The sequence below is a fragment of the Aythya marila genome, assembly GCF_965140915.1.
Source record: "Aythya marila genome assembly, chromosome: 24".
Classification (NCBI taxonomy): Eukaryota; Metazoa; Chordata; class Aves; order Anseriformes; family Anatidae; genus Aythya; species Aythya marila.
The window spans coordinates 1985342-2006230 of record NC_139065.1 but is presented as its reverse complement, the minus strand read 5'-3'; the positions used below and the strand labels follow the sequence as shown (position 1 = coordinate 2006230).

At 39.4% G+C, this 20889-nt stretch overlaps 1 protein-coding gene across 1 annotated transcript; it reads left to right on the top strand.

Annotated features, from left to right (window-relative positions):
- The first annotated feature begins 8 nt into the window (after positions 1-8).
- On the top strand, positions 9-20467 carry ST7L (suppression of tumorigenicity 7 like). Its single transcript, XM_082778416.1, has 16 exons — positions 9-349; positions 622-704; positions 1345-1504; positions 2043-2097; positions 2741-2856; positions 4409-4487; positions 5128-5282; positions 5792-5889; positions 6531-6645; positions 8440-8512; positions 9188-9290; positions 12313-12463; positions 12601-12693; positions 15424-15563; positions 19635-19706; positions 19903-20467. Exons 1-15 carry the CDS (start codon positions 121-123, stop codon positions 19686-19688), a joined length of 1704 nt encoding a protein of 567 aa, XP_082634542.1. The 5' UTR covers positions 9-120; the 3' UTR covers positions 19689-19706; positions 19903-20467.
- Positions 20468-20889: the final 422 nt, after the last annotated feature.

The following is a 20889-nucleotide window of genomic DNA, read 5'->3' as shown; positions in this document are numbered from 1 at the left end:
CGCCTGACACCGGAGCTGGGCTGCGGGGTGTGGAGGGGCGCGAGCGGTGAGCGCTGAGCCCTGAGGGCGGCTCCCGCCGCGCTCCGCCTCCTTCCCGGCGTCCCCCCTGTGGCGGCGGCCATGGCGGACGGCGGCGGCACCGGGACTGGGACGGGGACAGGGACCGGGACCGGGCGGGGGCCGCCGTGTCCCGGGGCGGCCGCGGCGCTGCGGCGTTGGGAGCTGCTGAGGCGGCGGGCGGCGACGGCGGCGCCTTGGGCTCGGGGGCTGCTGGCCGCCGCCGCCGGGCTCGGGCTGCTGTACGCCCTGCTGCGCCTGCCGCTGCGCCTCCGCGACGGGCTGGCCGCCGGTGAGAGCCGGGGGGGTCCTGTCGGGGTTTGACACCGGCCCCGTTGGGATTTTACACCTTTTTTTTTTTTTTTGTGTGTGGGGGGGTTATGTTGAAGCCTGTCGGCCGTCACGGTGACGGAGCGGCAGGAATAAGCTAAACGGGCTCTCCGTTAAAGTAACCCGATCCGTGAGGCTGCGCCGCGTTTGTGTGGCGCTTCACGCGGTGTTTAATAAAAAGCTCCTTGTGGTTTTCGCTTCTGCTCATTGTTTGTTTTTTGTATCTCTTCGCAGTGACTGTGTTCTTAAGCACTTTGACTCCAAAGTTCTACTTTGCCCTCACAGTGACCTCCTCTTTCATATCTGGGCTGATATTTGTAAGTAGCGCGCTCTGCCTCGCTTCTGGGACAAACCCAGCGCCTCCGAGGTGCTTTGGCTAAGGGGAAAGGCAACTGTCGGACTCTAGAGGGTGCCTTTGTACTACAAAGGAGCTTGTTGCCGAGCATCTTTTCAGTTTTATTACAAGTGCTCTTTTACTGCACATCTTGCATGTTTAGGTGAATCTGAGGAAAATAACTTGAACCTGTTTTAAGGATCTCAGGCTTCTTTTAGCTGTCCATTTCGTGCTTTATTATTTGGGATTAATTTTGTAAAGTGAAAAAGCTACGTCCACGTTGTGCCTGCGGGTGTAATTTCCCTGTACAGCACGCTTTGGTGTATAAGATCGAGGCACTTTCTGAACGGGTTTAGGAGTTATCCTAACAACCTGGGGGGAGAGTAACATGATTAGGCTAATATTTATGTTTTTCCAATCTCTTCTATGTTATGGGGGTAATTCCACATGACAAGACAGGCCCGAAACAGATAAGTAGTATTAATTTGTATGTAGATCAGTCCTGTCTGTAATAATTTGCAAGGGGATGTCCTCGTTCTGTGCAATTTGCTTTTCATCTCTGATGTTGATGTTGGAAGGGTGTTGCCTAAGGAAATTTCTGATGCTTTTTTCTCCCATAACAGGTATTTGAGTGGTGGCATTTCCGAAAATATGGCACCTCTTTCATCGAGCAGGTATCTGTGAGTCATCTGAGGCCCCTCATTGGTGGTGTGGAAAACAGCCCTCCAGCACCAGCAGCGTTCTCAGTTGGAGAGAATGAGGCAAACAGGCAGAATATGCCAGGTGATTGTTAATGTGTCCCAACAGCTTTCATTAAGCTTGCATGTGACTGGTTCAAATGAGTTGAGTTTTAAATGGCTTTGACGCAGCATTAGTGCTTGTAGCAGCTGGGGAAAGGCCTCTGCCTTACGATGTGTTTTATTAATATGATAAAAGAAATCAAGTGATAATGTATCTTTGATCTAAAACGTTCATTATTAAAAACATCATCTAGAAAATATCTCACGCATTCAGTTAAAAGTGTTTAAGGATCATTAGGTATTAGCTATTCTAAACATGTGCAAGGTAATATTGCTTGAATGTAAATGGCACTCTTTAATCTTTCCCACATGTGCTTTTGTACCACAACAACGGTGGGGAGCAAAAATATTTAAGTGATAGCAGAAATTCAGGGAGATTATAAAGATTATATGATTGTGCTCAGGTCAAATAAATCTAAGATAAAAATTGCTTTTTAAAGTAAGATTGCATTTGCATTATTGCATTTTAAATCAAGGTGGTAATAATTCTGCTCTTAACTCAGTAAATGCTTTCTTTTCAGAGTGCAAGGTGTGGCGAAATCCTCTTAATCTTTTCAGAGGGGCAGAGTATAGCAGGTATTAACTATCTTACTTTCCATTGTACGTTTTTAAAATTAACTGGGAGCATACATATGACTTCTCTGCAGGGCTTGTACTAGTAATATTGGGAGACAGCTGAAACCTGTGAGATTATAGGGGTGATTGATGCCAATCCTGTGTTTAAAAGGCACCTCTCCAAGCTTTGGCAGTTTCAATGTTAAGAATGCAAATATTATTGTAAATATCATCATTTATTTGAGAGTAAAGTAGGAGAAAAGTATTCCCGGAATTATTTTCATCTTCTTTGAAAAACTATGAAAGTCATGATCTTACAGCTGTTACTGTTTTATTCAGAGGCTGAGACTGATTCAGAATCTTAAATGTCTCTTATTAAACAGATACAACTGTATTTAAGTCTCCTAGTGTTATTTTGTAGAAAAAGCTGCTTCATAGGAAGCAGTTTTTCAAGTTGATTAGCCTCAAAAAGACTTTCCTTCTGCAGGAAGCCTGCTGGCAAACTGTTAAGATTATGGAACAGGAGTACTTGAAAACTTCTGATTAGCAACTCCAGTCTTTTATTAATAACAATAATAAAATTTGCACTAGCTCGTTGTTAAGTACGTTAGATATCCTCCTTTGCATCAGCAACGCATCTTACTGAACTTTGTCCCATTGAAAGATACACGTGGGTGACTGGGAAGGAGCCCCTGACATACTACGACATGAATTTGTCTGCTCAAGACCATCAGAACTTTTTCACGTGTGACACAGATGCCCTTCGGCCTTCAGATACAGGTACCAGTGTCGTATGCACAAGACACATAACAGTTGGAGTCTGTAAAGTGCCTATATTTAATACACTTCAAGGTAGTACAAGCTGTCATGTCAAATATTTTCTGCAATAGCCTTTCTCTACTATCTAGGAGCTTTAATAGGTGGTGTCAGAGAAAAGACGTTTTTCACTTTGTGCTTTATCTAAGACTATCAGGATCCTGACATGTTTTAAGATCTCACGCTTTTTAAATAATTAACAACCTGATGTTGAGAATACTGTCCAGGTTTTCAGTAACCAATGAAGTGGTCTCATTTGAACCACAATAATGAATAGTGCAGTCTCCGTTGTTTTGTCATTGTATTCCAAATGTTTAGTGCAGAGTATGCTCTCTACCTGGTTATTGTCAGACTAGGTGTTAGCTATTACCAATTTGTCAAGTTCCGGAAGCGTTACGCGTCAGCTAGCTGTGACATGTTTGATATGAGTGATGTGTTTTTGTTTCACAAATGGAGTGTATTGTCTCGCTTACGAAGCCAAGACTAATATTTTGTTTCCAAAAGAAAACTCAAACATTTTTCCATGGTGTTCTTGCTGGACAGCAGAAGGTTTTGTTCCAAAAGAAACATGTATAGATTCCTCAATTTTCTTATCATACTTTGAGATAGGCCAGATATGTAATTCCACGAACGTAAGGTTTTGGACTGATTTCAGAACTGTTACTTGGTGTGAAAGCTGCTAGTTCTGCACTGAAAATGGTAGCTATAAGTAAGTTGAGTGTTTTTTGCTAGAAACTGGCTTCCAGTTTGGGATTCCCATTCTTCCCTAATGGAAGAATAGTGGGGAAAGGTTTAGGGATAGATTTCACCCTTTTTAGTTGCTTCCTGTAACGCTTTCTAATAAGGTGGTAATACAGTGTATATTGAATTGGCTTTGCCATCTGGCTATGCCACTCTGATATGCTTTGTAAATTTAGAAAAAAGCTGTTTAACCCTTTATTATCTGGCAGCTGTCTCAATACTGAAGCATTTTATGCGTATTTCATACTTAAAGTATGCCTGTGCAACACAGCGCTTACCTCTACCATTGTTTCTTTGAAGCTCTGTTTGAAAGCTTAAATTAAAATTCTGTGCAGGTCTGTGCAAGAACCTGTGTTTAACGATCACTCCTGCCAAGCTTTCAACAAGTCTTGGGAAATGTTTCCAAAATCTGTAGCAATTTAGAAATTGTACATCTGTCTGGTTATGTAAGCTGTCTTTGCTTCTCAGTGTAGGAGTTTTCAAATGGTCAGTGAATAATCTTCCTGATGGTGTTGCTATCTCAGATTAGGTTTGTGACATAATGAGAAGGTACAAGGTTCTGCTGCTTTTGCTAGAAGCTCTTGCAGGAGTTAAAACATTTATTTACTATTACCTACAAGAGTTACACGGAAAACAGGAATTTGCAAAGTAGAAGTCAGTGTTAATGCAGAATTGAGACTTGAGCAGCCAGCATTGCCTCGCCTTTTCTGCTTTGCTACCAGCTGTTTCCCCAGCCTGTCTGTGTCTCACCAGTCTTTAAATGTTTTTGCAACAGTAATGCAGAAAGCATGGCGAGAGAGAAACCCTCAAGCCCGGATTAAAGCTGCGTATCAGGCTTTAGAGTTGAACAATGAGTAAGTTTAGAGTATAAGATCATTTGCTTTGTTTCTAATCTGTAAGAATAAATGGATTCATGTTGAGCTCACTGTCAGTGTCTTCTAATAATAATTAGCAAAGTTCTGCACAGCTGAAGGAGGATTTCTGTGAGTGTGAGAATTACACACATGGCTGTAAGTTACATTCAAGTATTGAACTGTTTTAAATTTTAAAATACCTTTTGTTCTCCACTTTTATTAGAAAAGATTCCATCGCAATAACAAAGGAGAAATCTTATACTGAAGTGGAAGAGTCTAAATTGAATATGAGATCATACGTGTGTCAGTGGTGGCATTGTGGTAACGCTGTATTTGAGGTTCATGGATGCCATTCCTGTAAGGGATTTAAAAATACTCATACAACATAAATGAAAGAATCCAATGCACTTCTCTGATCCATTTCTTTCTGTACTCTGGCTGTTTTTGTGTAATTAGGTCTATCTACTGGATAGAGCTACTAATTTTAACATTACTCAGTTAATAATCTGGTAGTTTAATATTGTCAATGTTTAGATACTTAACGTATGTGAAAACTCCCTGTTTCTGATTCTTCTATATTTAGTCAAAAATAGTGAATTTTGTCCCTCCGAATGATCTGTGGCTTTTTTCCTTATTACAGTTGTGCCACTGCATATGTTCTTCTAGCAGAGGAAGAAGCAACAACTATTGTAGATGCTGAGAAGTACTTTAAGCAGGCTCTGAAAGCAGGAGAAATGATTTACAGAAAGTCTCAGAACTGCCATTCCCAAAGTCCACAGCATGAAGCACAGCTGAGTAAGCACTTTTAAATCAAAAACTTATTTTTGTGTGAGCAGAAACATACAACTGAATTAATAATTAGCGATTCTAGTTTGCTTTTCAATTCAGTGAGGTGCTTCCTGCTTTTTTAGTATGTTTATGCATGTGCTTTATGATCTTATGTAGTACCCAAATGCATCTAGAAAGTGGCAGTTGTGCTGTGTGCTCATCACAGGTTGTCTTGCTGAGGCTGGATGTGTTACTGTCTTGGAAAGCAGGGTAGGTAGAGCAGGCTAATGGAACAAGTAGTATTTGACCATAGCATCTTCTGTTTTTACACCACTGATTTGGAAAAAAAAAATTATTTAGCCTATTTAAAAGTTTCTGGGATTAGTCTAGACAGGCTATGGTTGGGACAGCAGTAGTGATTATGTTTTGCTTTTACATATGGTTAGGAAGAAGGTTGTGGGATTTTTTTGTGTTTCTGGGAGAGGAAGAGTAAAGGGTTAAAACTGATAGATTATTGTTTTCCTCTTTTTTATCAGGAAGAGACACCAACGTACTGGTGTATGTGAAAAGAAGACTAGCTATGTGTGCAAGAAAACTTGGAAGAATACGAGAAGCAGTCAAAATGATGAGAGATGTGAGTACTTAGAAAAAAAAAAATGGGAGCAACTCCTGTTGTTTTCAGGCACATCGTTCAAACTGTTGGTTTAAAATCCTTTTGTAGGCATCATAGTAAATCTAATTGAATTATTTCCCAATGAGATTTGCACATCACGATTTATGATTTTTTTGAGAACAGTTTTTTTTTTTTATTTCTCATATCTGAGGTTCAAATTTTTGTTATATAATGTCGTAAGTTCAAAGCTCTGTTGTCCAGTTTCCTTTGTGCTTGGCTTAACAACTAACCTGTCAAAACAGCCAGCTTTATGCCTCCTCCTAATTTTTCTTTCACTTGCCAAAGATTTATCATAGGCTGTTTTGACATGGGAAAGTGTTACTAACCAAATCAACCCACTGTGGGAGATACGCAAATCTGGGCTGAGATTTTGTGAACCTTGGTATATGTATTTTCTAGTAGGTGAATAGAGGAAAAACCTGGTGACTGTAAGGTAGAAATAATGCAATACTTCTCATGTCGTTTACGTGCTACTTCCGAATGCTAGAAGAGAAAAGAACATTGAAAAAGCTTAAATTATTATGCTGATTTCTATTAAATATTTCTGGGATTCAAATGAAAATCTGTACGTGCCTAATTTATTTCTCTTTACTCATTTGCAGTTAATGAAAGAGTTTCCACTTCTCAGCATGCTGAATATTCACGAAAACCTCCTGGAGGCGCTACTGGAGTTACAGGCTTACGCAGATGTCCAGGCAGTTTTAGCGAAGTATGATGGTAAGTGATGTATACTGGGAAATACTGGTGGCTTTGTGTGAGTGCATAGGTGAACTGGCAAGGTTTGCCTGTCCGAAAGCAGACATCTAACCAGTGTCTCAGCTCTTTGACTTAGATTCCCTTCATCAGCAACAAGTAGGTGTTTCCAGAGCGTGGGTTGTTTCTTTTATTTTGAATTGTGAGCTCAAATGTAGGCGACCTATAGCCCATGCACACCTTTTATGTTAAGTTAACACTAATTCGTAAAGATATCTTGGAGCTCACTTTGCCTCAGCTCAAGGATTATTTTAATTTTTAATCTCTTCTGCATCCATGGTTATGCCTAATTTCATCAGCCTTTCTCAGTTAGCACATGGCCTCCTAAGTAATTGATGTAAATAGGCTGAAAAAGGTAGTCTTCCCTTCTGTTGTGCTCCAGTCTTGGCTTCAAGATTCTGTAATAGTGAGGCTGCTTGCCAGAGATTAGTGACATACAAGCATGCTGCTTGCCAGAGATTAGTGGTATACAAGCTCTCGTTCATTAAGTGGCAGTGGTTTGCTTTCACTTTGCATCTGGAGTAATACGTTTCAGGTGTTGTACGAGCCTAGAGAAAGGCTAATAAAGTATATTCTTACCTTCTTACTGTCCTCGGAGTTCTGTCACCTAGATAATGCCCACATCATTAGTGTACAAAGTGCTGCTGTCAAATCTGTCCATTAAATCATCTCTAAAATGGAGGAACATGGAAGCAGGATGTATTTGGCAATTGTTCAATGCCCTTAAGGAGTCGATATGTCCTCTTGTGTTTCTGTTCTTTATAGCTTCAGGGAATAAAAAAAAAATATGTTCTTGTCAAAATTCTGTGCCCATTTTATGTGGTCACGCTAGCTCCCAGTTTCTTTTATTTGATCATCTGTGTTCTTCTGTGTGGGTTTTTATTAATTTAACAAACATTTGCTTTTTTTCCTGGTACTTTTTTATCTTAGCATCAAAAATTGTGACACTTTTCTTAAGAAAAGGTTTCTGATTTTTTTCTAAGCATCTGGAAAAATGAGTATGAACTTCAAACTCTCCATAGCCTCCCTGTGTTTTGCTTGACACGACAGCCAGACTTCTAGTAAGTGATGGACAAGCCCAGGATGGGATTTACAAAAAAAGCAAGAGCCATCTGACTATACACAACATGGTACTTGGGAATTAGACCCCAGACTTTGTCTGCTTTTAAAGTAAACTTGTACCGTGGAGTGCTAACATTCTAATCTATAATTGTCAACTCAAACTTGGCCTCAGATGTTCTATAAAACCTACAACTAATAGAATTTTTTCCTATGCAACTGGAAAAGAATGGAAATTGTGTTCTCATTAAAATTTGTCTACCTGTCTGTAATGTAATATTTTTTTTGGTCGGCTTCTAGTCAGTCTCTCAGTATTTTGTAAAACTCTGTGTTAATGTTGCAAAATTAGGTAAAGATTGGAGGCTTATTTTAAACCTTTGTGGGTTAATACAGGACAAGCACGCTGTTCTTAAGCGTATATTTATACACACATTTCTCTTTGAATTCAGTTTCAGTGTTTTGCTTTGTTTTAGTCTCTTTACCATCTAACTACAACTCTGGGTTTTTAATCTGACTGGTGACCAGAAAGAAGACTTGTGCACAGCAATTCAAAGTTTCTAATCAAAGCTGAAATGTTTCAGATGTTACATTTATTGTATGGTGTACCAAAATAAAAATCCCTAAGCTCAGAGGAAATGGGTTTGCAAATGTTTGTCTTGCCTTAAAATCTTACAGCCTAATTGTTTTATTTTATCGTAGATATTAGTCTTCCAAAATCAGCAGCCATATGTTACACAGCAGCCCTGTTAAAAGCCAGAGCTGTTTCAGAAAGGTAAGCAAGCACAACGGTGAAAACAGTGGTTTGTTGCTAATCTTGGGTCATGCTGCAAAATACGAATTTAAAAGGTCGAAATCCAATACGTAACATTTATATTTCTAAGATCAATTTGTGCATATTTTAATATGCATGTAGTTATGTATAATAATTAGCTGTATAGTTAAGCATAATTTAAGGTTTATTTTAAGCATCCATAGAGTTAATACAGGTGAAGGTATTTTTTGAAGACCAATGTGCATGTGTGCCTTTCTATAAGTCTTGTTTTCAGTATCTTGCTTGTGGCATTCATCAGTTCTTTAATTTGTGGACTGGGTGATAGGTAATTGTGGTGGGTTTTATGGCATTTCACTTTCATTCTGATCCATTTATGCAGCTGATTTCGGCTTTAAGTCCTGCTAGCTGATATTCTATCAGTCTTATGAAAGACTTGGGCACTCAATCACTTGGGTAATTGACATGAAATTTCACGAAGTTTAACATATCTTTGTCATATGGGCTTGGATGACAGTCAAGATACCTAAATTAGCATGAATGTTTGTCTCCTAGAAGCATTTATCTATCTTGATGAATCAGTCAATTTTTAATGAACTCCAAGCTTATAAAGAAAATAAACATCTGGATGGCTTTTATTATTTATTACTTTTGTTCAATATGAATTTTCCTCTTTAGGTTCTCCCCAGAAACTGCCTCCAAAAGAGGGCTTAGTACAGCAGAAATAAATGCCGTGGAAGCAATTCACAGGGCTGTGGAATTTAACCCTCATGTTCCAAAGGTAAGAGTATTTTATTTGCTATTGGACCACGTTATTGTTTTCTAAAAGAAGTCATATTATGTTAACGTCTTGTTTGAGCCTTTTTAGCCTCATGTTTCCCTGAAGTTGATTATAACTCTGGCGCTTGAGTTATTAAACCGTCTAGTATTTATATCATAAAGGTTTGGTTGCCAGAATTAGTTTTTTTGTAATAGCTTATGTTCTGGTAGTGTTGTTACAAAATAAATAAATAAATAAAATAAAATAAAATAAAAATTGTCTAACTTGTTGGAAAATTTGGCAATGTCTTACTGAGGGCCTGCTGTTGGGTAAGGGCAAATATTAACAAATACAAATTTAGACATTTAAAATCCCTGAGCCAAGTTAAGTTCACCAAACAATGACCGCTCATAGTATTTCAAAATACTTAGATGTTATGCTTAGAAGTAAGGCTGTGGTACTCTGGTTAGTGATAGATCTGTCACTTACTCTTTGTTTTTAAACAATAAGAATCAGTACTTCTACATTTAACGTCTGTCATTACGTGAAGTGGCCAAGGTGTGGATTCCACTGAGCATGGTGTGAAAATAAAATTCTATGTGGCTTTTTACTGTACGAGCAATATCGATGTGTTCAGTTTGAAACCTTGAATGCAGAAGGTTGGCTTAGTTCTGGACCTAATCCTCTGCAAATGATGGTGGAGTCCGGATGACTATTGCTATGAAGGCTCGAATTATCCAACCACTCTGTTCTGTCTGCCTGTCCAATCCAATAGAATGTGCACTGGGGAAGCTAATTGCTGGGAGAAATTGCTGCTTGTTTGCATGACTGATCAAGAGCGTAGCAAGTTCATTTCAGACAGTCTCAGACAGATTTTTCTTTTGCCTCTGCCTTTAGGGGAAGAAGATTATAACGCATTATCATCGTCTAAAAGTTTTTTTTAAGTTTTGTTTGTCCTTCAGTTATTTCAGGAGTCTCATACACCTTTTTAAAGAAGTTAGATATAATTTCAGACAGGCTGTTTGCAAAATATGCTCAGTAGTTTTACAAACAATTGCGGAAACTGAATCCAGGTTCCAGTAATTTGATCTTCCCTTCTAATTGTATCTGTCCGGTTTTCTCGGTGAGTTTTTTATTACAATGTTACCTTGAAACACTACTTTATTAGACTGCATGGCAGAATTTTATTGAGAACTCCATGGAGTTCTGAAATTCTCACAGTCAAATAATAAAAAGGCAGAGAGGAAGGTTACAAACAAGTGTAATAGCATGCCTAGGAGATTGCAGTGGACTATCAGGGAAGAAAAACTGGTTTTTGAATTTGCAATCTGTTCTGATCCATAGGCTGAAAATAAATGAATTTAGGAAGTAGAAATCCCTTTGCTTCTGTATCCAATGAAAGTGGTTTTCTTTACACATAACATTTTGCATAAGGAAAAGGGTGTCTTTTTCTCTTTGCTCTCAGTTATGCTTTTACAAGGATGGGTTTTGTTTGGAAAGTAAGGAAAGCATTTTATAGTGCTAGAAAAATGGTGCTCTAAAGCCATTTCCAATTAGAGATCTGTAACTGCATTATGATAATGTATGAAATACTCATTTCCAATCATCTTCTGAGTATCTTCTAAATTTTTATTGGGTAGAATGACTTTCTGAAATCTGAAAAAACAAAACAAAAAAAAAACATTTTCAGTGCTAATACCTTGCCTGTTTTATGGTTAAGTATGGACATTGAAACCTTCCAGATTCTGGAATTTTGCTGGTTATGTAGTAACGTATGGGTGTTATAGATGACCACCCAAACATAGAGTTTAGCATTGGGATGTTGTGGCAATACTTGCAGTGGGGCTTCATCACGACTTTGTATTCCCTTAAAGTGGTTAGGGCTATTGAAAACTGGGCACTGGGGAGAGATGAGGAGTCAGGTCAAAGGGCAGATATTTGAGACCATTTTCCCACAGCAGCCCTGTGTGAGTGATCCTTTACTGTGTTAAAAAAAAAAAATGAAGAAGATTAGAGGGGATTAGCAAGAATATTACCCTCCAGAGTGTGGGCCCAAGGCACTAAGAGAAAAACCTAGCCAGGCAGTAAATGTGCTTTATTTGGCCGGGGCACAACCCCTACTACATTCCTTCAAGAATCTGAATGGGAAAAGTTAAGTCCTCAAAATGGATTAGTAAATAATCTCATAGTTTGTGGCATCTGCTGAAATAAATCGGTGAGTTAGCTGCATTCTTACACTTTGGGAGACAGTCAAAGGAATTGCCAGCTACATTGATCAAAGATGTGGATTAGCTTTGGCTGTTACTGAATGAGACACTGTATGCTGGGAGAGACCAACCCACAGGTACATACTAGAGCTGAAACCATCAATTCATTTAAAAATACTCATCTGCTTTTTAAACTATGCTTCAAGGAAAATGGAAAATCCTTGTGTTCTTTAACCCTTCTGTGCATCACGTTCTGCTGATGTAGGGAAAAAGTTGGAACTAAAAACTGAAAGCAGAGATTCTTTGTGATTGCACTGAAAAAACACATTAAAATAAGACTTTGGGTTTAGCTTTTTATTCTTCCTTTGGTTAGCATACTGATGCTTTCTGATTTGCTGCTGATACTTGGGAGCTAACAAATATTTATCCTCCTACATTGAAACTTGCACTGCTAAAATGATCAGCACAAATAGGATTTTTTATTAGCCTAAACTTGTAGTTCATTGCTATTGTACATGTATCATTATACTTTGTGTATATTCCACAAGAATTTTTTTTGCCTTGACATAGGTGCTTTTTTCTGATACTGTATGTGTGAAAGCCCCGGTTTGAGCCTATGCTGATGTGACTTGCTGCTTTTCACTTGCTGTGAAAATGCTGCCTGACTGGTGTCAGGATTGAGCTGCGTTACCAGCAGGTAGAAGCTGGTCTTTGTGTGGTGCTCACCTATGCCTCAAGCGATCCTGTTTCACAATTAGTAAGGATTTTGGAATATCCTATGTAACCAGGTGTGCTTTCCTTTTTATTTATTTATTTATTTATTTTTTTACTTTCAGTACTTACTAGAAATGAAAAGTTTGGTTCTACCTCCAGAGCATATCCTGAAACGAGGGGACAGTGAGGCAGTAGCATATGCCTTTTTTCATCTCCAGCACTGGAAGAGAATAGAAGGGGCTCTAAATCTGCTGCACTGTACATGGGAGGGCAGTAAGTATCTCTCCTTTTTTTTTCTGTACAATAGGCTAATCTCTGCCTTTTATTCACCTCAATCACAATTGGTTTTGTTTGTGAGAATCTGATCGCTCGATTCAGATACAGATCTAATGTCATTCGCTCTTTTTCAGCATTTAGGATGATCCCGTACCCACTAGAGAAAGGTCATCTTTTCTATCCCTATCCAAGTTGCACAGAAACAGCAGACAGAGAACTGTTGCCAAGTAAGTGGTTTATAAGCGGTAACGATAATAAAACATAACTGAAGGACGTGTTCAATTTGTGCTGTTCTTTATTTACTTTACAATGTTTTTTAGTTAAGAGCTTCCCTTGAAGGGCATTCAGCTATTTGTTGATGTCCCTCCCAAACGGTTCTTAAGCATATCACAGGTGTGTAGGCCAAACATTAGCTCGATTCTGTAAAAACATCATGGCTGCTTCAAAGATAAAGTCTGCGTGTGGTACCATCAGCCTACATTTGGCAATTTTTGACAGCAACTAATCGGACCAGTTCTTTAAATTACTTATGAAATCCATGACTTCTTTTAAAACTGTTGTAGAGAAGTTGTTTCCTTTTAGCAAGGATGGAATGCTTGTTTTCAGTCCTGCATTCAAGTATCTTGCAGAATGTGTTTGTGATCCTTCAGAGAATCTTCACAGGATGTTATTTTGTTTTCTGTCACTAATTCAGTGATACATACTAATCTGTTGGACACTACGCTTCTTGGAAATTTTTATCCATTTAGATCATTTTATAGATTTATACTAACACTGAAAAGTAAGTCTTCTCCAAATGTCCAGTACTTTGAGATTACTTCATGGAAGTATGAACCTGCAAGTTTTATTGCTTTGGTAAGGCAACCTGAAAATAAACCATTAATGCCTATGCTCATCATACTTAGAAAAATAGCATTAATATAAATTAGAATCGGACCCTTTATCGTACATGCTAATAGAATTCCTTTTGTGAAGAAACACAAGTCCCGCAGGACTGGAAAGAGCTACTGCAAAAGCCCCATCAGACCCACTGAGACCACAGCTGTGGAAAGCAAAACTGCACATACGTGTTTCTATTTAACAAACCTGAAGTTATATTTAAAATGTGTAATTTAAATTTGCCCCCAGACTGCTTTAAATTACTCGTTTCTCACTTACGCAGGATATTGCAGAAGGAATTCCTCGGTTAGTGACTAACCCTAACTTGTAGACTTCTCAGCATAATTAAACACCAACACATGCAGATATTTCAACACGATCATTCACGCATTCCTGTTATGTTTTAAATATAAAACTACCCATAAATAAAATCATCTTAACACTTTTATTGCAGTACTTCCTCAAGAAATCTTGATACTTTACTTTAAATAGATAAATTTAAAACATTATGTTGGCCATATTAGTAATGCAAAAATCCTGGATTGATCTGACTAGTGACAGTTCCCAAATGGCTGTGAACGTATGGAGTTGCCTTTTGTTGTCCTTACCTATTTTGGATTTGATTGTAGCTAACAAATGTAGGAAAAACTAGCGCAAAAGGAATCCTTCCAGCTTAGGTTATGGCTTTCTTTACATTGTATATCTCTGTGTAAAAATCAGGTGAGATTCTACATTCTATGAGAGCATGACACTTATTCCTTAGTAGACAAAGTAATTTCTTTGATTTTTCAAGTAAAGACTGTGTTGCTGTCGTACTGTATCGTGGCATAGCAGGGCTGATTGTCTGTTAATGAGTGAACTGATAATCTCTGGGATATCATTAAACATCTCTGACTAGATGGAACTCCAAATGCTCTGCCTAGTTGTGCTCCAAAATCATACACTTAAAAGCAAAACAGAACCCCAATACTCTGCCACTTATGAATTGCAATAGCACAAGTCACTTTTGTTGGGCTTGCTTTTATAATGTTAACTTCCCTTATGTGCCAGCATTCAGAACCAGTAACTGAGGTTTCGTCTTCAGACTTCAGTCTGTTGTGTATCAAAACCCTACAAGTACAAAATGTAAAACGAATACAGTGAGAATTAGTGCAATTGTGTTTTTGTATTTTTCAAAAAGATATACTTAAAGTTTGAAGCTTTTGTTAGATTTAAAACCAGCTTGTGAAGAAATGTGCAGCCCTTTCATAATTACTTATGTCTGTGGAAAGGTTTTTCTTCATTTAAAAACCATTCAAAATCACTGGGTAAAAGTTAGAGCTGCAGGTATTCACGGCCGGTAAGTAATTGCAAATTCACCAAGCAGGTCCTCAGCTAGCAAGCAGTTGTAGTGTCTTGAGTGCTGAAAGCTCCATATGCCAGCCCCTTAGCCTTTCTAATCACCTTCTTGTGATTTTGTTACCGTAGATTGGAAATTGCAAGGAACTGCTATGTGGAGAATTTATAACCTCGTCCTGGTACTGTTTGCTTTGAGGTCTGCTCTGTCAGCTGCTCTGAAAAATTTACTGTAGTCTACCAACCAGAAATCTTTGAAAAGTATTAAGGAGCTACTTTGCATGTATATATAACGTGGTGGTGGTTCTGTACACGCTGTGCATTTGATCTCACAGGAAGGGCAGATAACAGAGTTAATGCTTCAGGTGGTTGAAAACACCTGAATTGTTTAAAATGATCTTGGTGATTTTGACAGCCTGTGGATTTTGTAACTCTTCCCTCTGTCCTGTTAAAAGAGTACCAAAATCTAAGGCTGAAATGCTTCAGAAATAAAACCCGTGCAAGTGAAAAAGAAGGTTGGGAAGTGTACTATCGATAAGTAAGATGAGCCTTTGATATGAGGGGAAGATTTTTGAGAAGTTTGAATAAAGTCCTGGGACTTAATATGGGGTGCTGCAGAGTAGTCCTGACGCTGAATTTATGCATTCCGTAAGTCTGGAATTGAACATAAGACTATGCAAATAATTCAGAAAACTGTCTTTGATTATCAAATGTCAATATATTTTTTTTTTTCCCCTTTTCAGCATTTCATGAAGTCTCCGTTTACCCACAGAAAGAACTTCCCTTTTTCATCCACTTCACAGCAGGCCTGTGCTCCTTTTCAGCAATGCTTGCACTCCTTACACACCAGTTTCCTGAGCTGATGGTCATTTTTGCTAAAGCTGTAAGTATTGGCTCTGTCATTTCTATGTTACCAACGTTTCCCATGTGTTTGTATTTTAAAAATCAAAGATGCCAGCTTCCATATCGCAGACATTTGCCATGTTTTACTACATCTGCTCAGGGCTTGGTATAGGGCTTTTTAGCATGCTTCCTGCTTCCTTCTGCAGTATTACTGTTGGTTTAAAAAAAAAAAAAAAAAAAAGCTGCTTGGACAGCTACTAGCTTTGCTAGTAATTCCAGTCTACAACATCCAAATCATGCAGGTCTGAGAGTGGGGCCCCGTCTCCACGTTTCTGTTGTCTTTATGTTAGAAAATGTAGTTGGACATGCCAGTGACAAATTTCAGTGCTGCTCATAATTGGCTGGATCCCTAGTAACTAGGGTCTAACTATCTGCTTGATTAATTCTGTAAGGACTGCATTAGCAAAGTTGTATGATTTCCAAAGAGATACAAGGTCAAATGTTATGCTAACAAAGAATTGCTTGGTGAAGTTCTCTCTGCTAGGTTTCTTGCACCAAAAAAAGACTTTGTACAAAATACCATATAATGGTATTTTGAATGTCAATTGACGTGCCCAAATGTGGGGAAAAAATCACAAGGTTTGGTCATTTGGCAGTGTATTTATTTAACGTTCTGTAGGAAAGGATGGAGAGTGCTTGCTCAGCAGGAAAGATGATCAAGAAGCATGCATGTTGCTGCATAATTCCACCAAGTAATTGACAGGTGAAGGGGTTCTTGCCACTCACTGTTCTAGTTTCATACTGGCAAAAGTGGAAATTACATTGTTAGGTAAACAGAAAAGGAGTGAATTCTGTATTGATCCATTGAGATTGGCTGCTGAGAAGGACATTGTCTTCCAGTATTCTGCTGTTTTAGAAAGAATTAATGTTAAATTTTGTTCATGCTCTGACTAATAGTCTTCCTTATTAGGTTATTGTACTCTTGATTCTATTCTTGTTGTTTTCAGAACCATTCATAAAACTTGTAAGAAACAATATTTAGTATCAAACTCACACTTTCAATTTTATTCCTGGATTGCCTCAGATCCTTTGCAAGTTGTTTCTGTATTTTAGCTATAGATAGTGCTGTGGTGAATGCTAACACTTCATAAAACATTAGGTCTTGTGCTTTGGAGGTATGTGGCACCTAGATGAATTTTGATAGAATCTTCTAGGTTTGAAAAGACCTAGATCAAGAGGTGCAGCCATCATCCTGACTTACTGAATCCCATTTCTAAATTGTGTCCCTGAGTGCCACATCCACGTCTCTTTAATACCTCCAGGGATGGGGGCTCCACCACTTCTCTGGGCAGTCCCTTCCAATGTTGACCAGTCTCTGAAGAAATTCTTCCTAAAAAGAATTTTGTACTGAAAATGGAAACTTCTGTTTAATGACACCCTGCTCCACCCAAGAGTACTGGGATAAAAATCTGTGCTGTATCTAGTGTTATACCTGCAGGTAACTTCAGGGCTTTAAACTTTCTAAATGAAAATAAAACCCCTGTGTTTTTCATGATTTCAAGTACTATTTCATAACATTATGTTGTAACTTATTAAGTATAATCATTTGAGATGATAAAGTTCTGGACGGTAGATACTTGGAACGCTTTGGCCTTAGTGAAAAAGGGGTACAAAACGGATTTCTAGCAAATTGCTGGAGTTGTTGAATTTCAAGCAAATCTAACGCATGGTTTTAAGAATGACAATTGAAAAGTATTGTGCATATGGATGTTTTCACTATAACTGATTTAAATACGACTACTTAGACTATATTTCAGTTGCTTCTTAAACTGTTGTTTCCAACAATTGAATCTAGTGAACTGCATGCCTCTAAACAGCTTTAAGAAGTTGAATACCTTTCTATTGACTTTAAAAGTCTGAGTTTACATATTTTCATTTGTTAGTGCTTGAGTTTGTTTCCTCCGTAATAAATCACAGGGTAAACCTTGGCAAATTGCTAAAAATATTCCAAGTGGCCAAAAATCACAATGAAGCATTTGCTAGTTCCAATGTATACAACCTAATACGCCATCAACAAAAGACTTTAGCGCTGGCACCTACTCGGTTCAGCTCCCTCTGAAACTGATGGCAGCCCTTCCATCACAGTCGCTGGTCCTGGGAGCAGGCGCCGGCGGGATTTGGGTGTTTTGTGCAGGTGGAAGGGTTTGCAGGCACTAGGGACTGATGCTTGCAAAGAGCTGAGCATTTACTCATCTAGTTAGAGCCCACTGTGGCTTTATTAGTTCTCTTGCAACTCAAGTTTTAAGATGGGTCAGCTGTAGGAGGAGGGGAAGATGTGCCACGGGAGGCACTCAGGTGATGAGGGGGCAGAGAACCCATGATCTGCAAAAAGGCTGCAGGGGCTTCAGAGGGTGCTGTGGGGAAGGGCTCAGCCTTGCTGTTTGGTTCAGCTAAATTTGTGATCTCAGAGACACCGTTACTGACAGCCTGAGACAGGTCGGTGGCTGTTGGGAATTCCCTTGGTAAGTGACAGAGGGGAGGAGGTACAGGAATGGATGACAGCAGTACGTCCAGCGCACTGAGCAAGCTGAAAAACACCTTCTGTCAAAACGAGACGAACGGATCTTGTTGCCGTGCAGTATGAATTTTTATTTTTTTAATAATTGTGTAGGTGGAGGGCTGGGTAGCTGTCTAGGATCTTGCAAAGGTGATGTTGCAAAGGTCCTTTTTGCAAAGTTCCTTGTTACGAACCGTGACAAAGGCACTGAGAAGTCTGCTGTGAATACTGCAGACGCAGCAGACAGAAGGCACCGTAAAGAGTCTGCTCAGAAGTTCCCAAAAACAACTAACGTGCTTAACTTAAGGACAAGTCAGTCCCATTTGTTTTTTTTTTTTTTTTTTTTTTTTAAGTCCTAACCTTTTTTCCGATATACGCTACTGGAATAGACTGGTATTAGTTCATTTTGAAGCACTGAAAAAATACAGCAGTGTTCCAGTATCCTACTGAAAACACGTTCTTGTGCAGGGAATTGGACAAAATCCTAAGACAATTCGTGTTCCAAAGTATTTTGATATGGGTTGCTTGATATTTTCACAACAAAGAAAGAAGTCATGGGACTTAAATTAAAAATTGGCTAATTTTTATGATTGCAAGATAAGGAGAAAACATATTTCATCCTGGTTGTGCTGTAGCTCCCCATTAGAGGATTCCTTGCCCTTCTCCTGATAGCAGGCAGCTAGAGACAGAATATAGGACTAAACAGAGCCCAGTCTGGCAAGTCCTGTTTTCTGTGACAATCTGCTTTACTTTCTGAACAAATCCCCCTACCACTTTCCCCAAAGCTCATTAAGTGAGACTGGAGAATTAACTTTTTAGCCAGCTGCTGAACTTTTCATATTTATAAACACTTGAGTCTTTTGCTTATCTAAGAGAAAATGTGTATAGTTTGGAGATGTGCACTTCCCTGCCAATGTGTAATGAGTGGTTCTACACTTCATAGAAAAAAAGCCTGAAGTTTCCTGTCACAGCTGAGTGTCGATGCCAAGGGCAAAGGTTTCTTGCCTTGCTAATCTACATCTTAACTCATGCACTTAATGTGAAGGTGCCACACGCACGCAGGCAGGGAAGAAGCTAGCTGCGAGGAAAAGCTCCTGCGCTGTTGTGAATGTTATGTTTTAAAAGCCTTTTTAATGTAATATTTGAGGTTATGATAGAAGCCAGGAGGGCCAAAGTAAAACCCTCAAAGTAAATGAGTCCTGTCACTGCTGCCTCATGAAAAGAGGGTTTGTGTGAGGATAAGACGAGGCCCGGGGGGATGGGTTGAGAAGGTGCAGGGGAGCGTGCGCCATTTGTTTTAGCTTAATCTTTATTTCTGGAACTGTTTAGATGGCATCTAGAATATGGATCCTGTCTGGAAGAATGGGCTGGTCTCGCCGGGTTGTCTGTTCAGTTTTTCCACGTTTGGATCGATGACCTGTAAAAAATCTGTGCCTGAATACGCAAGGCAATGCACTGCCCTCCTCCCCGTCTGGTTACTGACGGTGTGAGCGCGGGGCGCTGGCAGGGTGGCAGCACAGAAACACCATCCTAACGTGTCCTGCTTCTGCCTAGGTGCTGCGAGTGATTTGGCCTGTGAGTGCTCCCAGCGTGCTGGCCTCCGGCTGAGCCCTGGACGTCCCTGAGGTGAGTTGTGCTCAGAGCTGCAGCTTCCTGGAGAGGGTTCTCTTTTTTTCGTCTTGGTTTTAAAGTCAGACACTTCTCTGCAGCAACACACTATAAGATAGAGGTTTTCTTTGCTCGTATCTTGAGCCTATGAAAGGAAATTAGTTTTTGAACTTGAATTAATTTATTGCTGTGATCTGTTTGTTTTTTTTTCCAGTTCTTTGGGACTGTCCTTTTACCCTTCGCTATGGAAAACACCGAAGTCCTCGTGCTGCCCAGTCTGTGGCATCGGCTGGCTCCAGTTTGACCGGAGCATGCTTTCCACAACGCTTCGGTTTCATTGTTCCCACAAGTGTCCCTGCCAGCACCAGCTGGGCATGGTTAGCTGACACCGAGGTGGGGAGGCAACAAAGAAAGGTGTGCTCTTCAAACCGGTGTCTTTCACAGGCTTCCATGTTGGTAATGGTGCTTTCTGTATGAATTTCTTCTTCGGCCTTGGCGTCTGTAGTCATCTATGAAAATAGCTTTTGTTGAGCAATAATCTCATTGCTCTCTTAATCGCTTGTACAACAGGAAGCTAATACTTCCTCTGTGAGAAATGAGAACACAAATTGAGCAGATGTTTTGAGCATTGACACTTCTTTCTCAGCTGCAGACGCACCAGATAACTGGCTTAGATTTAATTTTGTAAGCCTTTTTCAAAATATTTGTTAAGAGCAAAGTATGGCTCTGCTTTCTTTATTAAAATGTTACTTCTTAACACACTGAGTTTCGTTGAATTTGTAAGCTTCTGTTTTAATACAGATTATAGTGTACAAAGAAAGATTTGTTTCTTCTGTGTCCTGTAAGCTTGCGCTACACAAGGAAACTGTGGTATAAGCTCCTCTATTTCATATTGTTATTTCTTTAGATTTAATTCTACATCTTTTGTCTTTCAAATCCCTTTGCCTTGAAAGGCAGGATGATTTCTGAAACTGCCAAAAGTGATTGTGGTATCTGCACGGGAGTCTCGTTGGGAGACCTGAACTTTCAAGTGTTAGTCCAAAGAAAAAGTACTATCATTGTTGATATCAAGTCCTGAAGAGAACTGAGGTGTGGAGCACTCTTCAAAGGAATTACTTCACATATGGACCAGCCACAAGGGTCTGTTTACTGCAGAGGTGAACAGATAGCTGTGGCAGCCAAGTGCTTTGAGGTAATTGGT

Bases quoted from the DNA above. Each gene is read 5' to 3' on its own strand.
- ST7L (XM_082778416.1), top strand. From the start codon at position 121: ATGGCGGACGGCGGCGGCACCGGGACTGGGACGGGGACAGGGACCGGG. The intron at 2,098-2,740 runs GTATTAACTATC...TCCCATTGAAAG, and splicing joins AGAGGGGCAGAGTATAGCAG to ATACACGTGGGTGACTGGGA. The intron at 5,283-5,791 runs GTAAGCACTTTT...CTTTTTTATCAG, and splicing joins ACAGCATGAAGCACAGCTGA to GAAGAGACACCAACGTACTG.